Source organism: Lipotes vexillifer, unplaced genomic scaffold (genome assembly GCF_000442215.2).
Source record: "Lipotes vexillifer unplaced genomic scaffold, Lipotes_vexillifer_v1.1 scaffold952, whole genome shotgun sequence".
Taxonomy (NCBI): domain Eukaryota; kingdom Metazoa; phylum Chordata; class Mammalia; order Artiodactyla; family Lipotidae; genus Lipotes; species Lipotes vexillifer.
The window spans coordinates 507,987-511,761 of NW_006773530.1; the positions used below are offsets into that span (position 1 = coordinate 507,987).

General features: G+C 45.2%; 1 protein-coding gene across 1 annotated transcript in view; it reads right to left on the reverse strand.

Annotated features, from left to right (window-relative positions):
- The window catches only part of NHS (NHS actin remodeling regulator), a gene marked incomplete at its 5' end in the record, with an annotated part of 13,285 nt that overhangs the window by 4,818 nt on the left and 4,692 nt on the right, over positions 1 to 3,775 (reverse strand). The window contains 2 exons of the mRNA XM_007448358.1: positions 3 to 1,857; positions 2,887 to 3,018. Of these exons, the coding sequence (XP_007448420.1) occupies positions 3 to 1,857; positions 2,887 to 3,018 (1,987 nt within the window). The remainder of the gene's footprint in view (positions 1 to 2; positions 1,858 to 2,886; positions 3,019 to 3,775) is intronic.

Genomic DNA, 3,775 nt, shown 5'->3' on the forward strand with positions numbered 1-3,775 from the left:
TTGGCGTTTCAGACTGGCTTGAGTAGCCACTTGATGGAGATGCCAAGCCAGCCAGCTTTTCTGGTGAAGCCAGTTTAAACTCATTGTCAACAGAAGGAAGGGAGGGGGTGGTGGCTCTAGATTCTGACTGGGATGTTTGGGATTCAGAGCTCTCTGGAGATTTGATGCATTCGATAACTGTGGTACCCGTAGCAGTGCTTGAATTAGATAAAGATCTGTAAGGATCATTTGTTTTCAAGTCATTTAGAAGCCAGAGGTCTGCATAGTGAGTTGATTCAGCACCTTCATCTTTGAATGGTGGAACATCTGGAGTGTCTAACTGAGGTTCCTTAATGCCATGTTCACTCTGGTTCATCCAAGAAGGTTCCTGCTTGGTGGGCAGATTGGCATTTTCCATTCGAGAAGGCGTGTTGGAGAAATCAAGAGGCAGCTTCATTTCCCTGGAACTGTGAGGCAGGAGCTGGCCACTGCTTATCTTTGGTTCTTTCTTCTCAGAAATGTCTGCATTTCCATCAGACTTCCTCAATGATGAGCTACGTTTAGGTGGAGTCGGCTTTGCCTTTGGTTTCCTGAAAGAGATGCTTGGTCTCCCCTGTCTCCTGTGGTCTAAGTAGTCCTGCCAGGCACAGTCTGGAAGAGTAGGAGGAACCCCGACACCCTGGCCATTCTCTGGGCCCAGGGCTGCATAGTGACAGACATAACTCTTACTACCTTTGAGACCACAGTCAAAGTGCATGGAGGTGTAGTATCCTTCTGTGTCCACCGAAAAGTGAGAGCTAGTGTCTGCTTTGTCCGATGGAGACTTTTCCAGAAAGCTGTCATAAGTGGCCATGCTTGTGAAGCTTGGGCAGCCCAGGCTGTCTGCCTTGGGACGCTCAGGGCTAAAATCCTGACGGCAGGAGGCATCGTGATGGTGGTGTAGGTAATTCCACTCGCTGTCACTCGTGTTGCTATTGTTGGGGTCATCCAACAGATCTGCCACAGTGGAGGTAAAGGAGTTTGCTCGGTGGCCCCTCACTTTATCCAGGTGGTCGTTGTACTGCTCTGTCACGAAGACACTGGCGTCCTCATTAGCGTGAGGGGCTGTGTTTAGTGACAACTCCGAGTCACAGTGTGAAGAGCCAGTGAGGGGGGGAGAAGCTGCAGGAGCGATTGTCTCTGAGGTCTGTGAGGGGCATGTGGAGCTGCTCCCACTCCAGTTGCCACTGGATGACTGGTGGTCATCTTTCTGGTCCATGTGGCTGCTGAGGAGGACGCCAGCCGTGGAGATGCAGTGGATGGGGCTCCCAAAGGTGTCCGAGTTGGAGGAGATGTCACAGCTGCCAGAGTCGGCAGCCATCCGGGGCAGACGTGACCTCCCTCTCTCACTTAACTTGTGCTGGGGGCTGTGAAGATGTTGAGAACAGGCCAGGCTCAAAGCAGGCTGGTGCTCCTGTGCACTCGGGCTGCTGGGGGCCTCGCTGCAATCGTTATGGGTTCTTTCTTGGTCTCCCACGAAAGGCTCCCCCTCTTCATATGCTGAGGGTTTAGCACCAACTTTGGGCTCAGCATCCCCACCTCTATTGCCCTCCCTGGGAAGGCTCCGAGATCTGGTGCGGCTGCTCACTGCAGGAGTAAACATGGTGTCGCCTTTGTCTGCCAATGCAGAAATGTTGCCAGCAGAATGAGAAAGGGAAGCTGCAATGCTTTGACCCCTCTGAGCTCTGATTCTCCTTCTGGATGGAGCAGCGATCAGAATATCCTCGGTTTGGCACTCCGAGTCCCTGGTTCCAGACCTCCTATTGACAGCGTTGGAAGGATCTGGATTTGTGTGCACAATCACATTCCTTTCCCTGGCCACGGGCGATTCATCAGAATCTAGGGCACATGGAAAGCACAGTGAGATACTTCATACATCAGCAGATAAACAGACATTCTGAGAGATGTCCGCAATTCTGGGTGCCGGCATGTTGGAGCTTTTTCTTACAGAAAAAAAAAAAAAATCAGCATATAAAATTAGGAGCAAGTTAAAATGCTTTGGGTGGTCTCTCTCTGTCCCTTTACCTTTCTGACTCTCTCTCTCTCTCTCTCTCTCTCTCTCTCTCTCTCTCTCTCTCTCTGTATATATACACAAATACACACACACTATATGTATGTATGTATGTATACTAAGAGAAGATAAGCTCTTAGATCTTTGGTGAATTCTCTCTCTCTTCACGATCAAATTACTTTGCCCCAATAAGTGTCTACTATTTTTTTTTAACCAAAATACATCGTATTTTCTTGGCCACTATACACTTTTATTTCTCAGTATAAACATAATGAAATAAAAATCATAGAATGCATTATATGAAGTAAAAATCTTAATTACAAGAGATGGTATCATAATAATAATTTTAAAAACCATAGGAAGAGATATCTTAAACACACTGAACAGAAAAAATAGAAAAAATGTCACTAAGGGTATCATATTATGAAATAGTCAATATTTAATTGAGTATGCCTAAAGTTTACCTTTTAAAATAATTAATGCCATAAAAGTATATCTCTCTCCAGATAAATGTATATTTCTCTAAAAGAATCTTTCATTGCATCTTGTTAATTTTTACTTAATTTCTGCCTTAATAATACTTTTTAAAAATAGCAAAATATTATATTTCAGCCATAAAATCTGAATGTATATGGCTAAATCCATAAGGTCGAGCCTTCACAGTCTGGAAGAATGGAGATTTAAAAAGTAATACCACCCGGCTTACTGAACACAAAACAAGTACACATCATTTCAAAACCTCTACGAGTTACAGCGTTGACTATTTTTAAGGAAGCTGGTTAAAGGCTGGCTTCCATTTCGTCTCCTTATAATCGGCACCCGACAGAATGTTAACCATTAATAGTTTTATACCACACCTATTTCTTGTTGGACTCTTCTGGGGATACCCGAGATGGTTTTCCTCCTTCTCAGTTTTCGTCTCCGCTGTAGTACGGATTGTGAATGAACAAGAGAGCAGCGTATACTAGCCTCTCTGTCAAAACCAACTCCTGCAACCCACAAATAGGTCTCATTAGCCTCTAGAAATGGCAAACAAATTTTCATTTGCTTGGAACACAGTGATATTTATTGATTGGAACTAAAGGAAGAGTTTGGATTAAGCCTGTGAACAAATATAAGGGAGCCCTTATTCAGCTCTTATTTAAATTATGCTGCAGTACATTAAACTTTACTTCTAAATGCAGCTCTCCACAACAGCTTGCACTGCCAAAAGTAACAAGCAAAGAAGGAAAATCAAAAGAAAGAGGAGAGAAAAATAACATCAAAGAATCACTCTCACACAGAAATGGCTCCTTATGGACTTACAACCTTTAGTTTCTACTCTTTGCTGGTCTCTTTCTGGGCTCTCTGAAGCTGATATCTTTGCGTAGTAGGTACGTAGCCAAGATGTTAACCTGAATTAGTTCAGCTAACATATCCTGACCCATTTCTGCATTAAAAGTGTCACTGTGAGGGTTTTTTTCCCCTCTACCTACTCTGCACTCTGCCCAAGCCCTACACACACACACACACACACACACACACACACACACTCTCTCTCTCTCTCTCTCTCTCTCTCTCTCTCTCTGTCTCTCTCTGTCTCTCTCTGTCTCTCCCTCTCTCTCCCTCTCTGTCTCTCTCTGTCTCTCTCTCTCTCTGTCTCTCCCTCTGTCTCTCCCTCTCCGTCTCTCTATGTCTCTCTGTCTCTCCCTCTCTCTCTGTCTCTCTCTGTCTCTCTCTCCCTCCCCCCCCCCCCCCCCCCCCCCC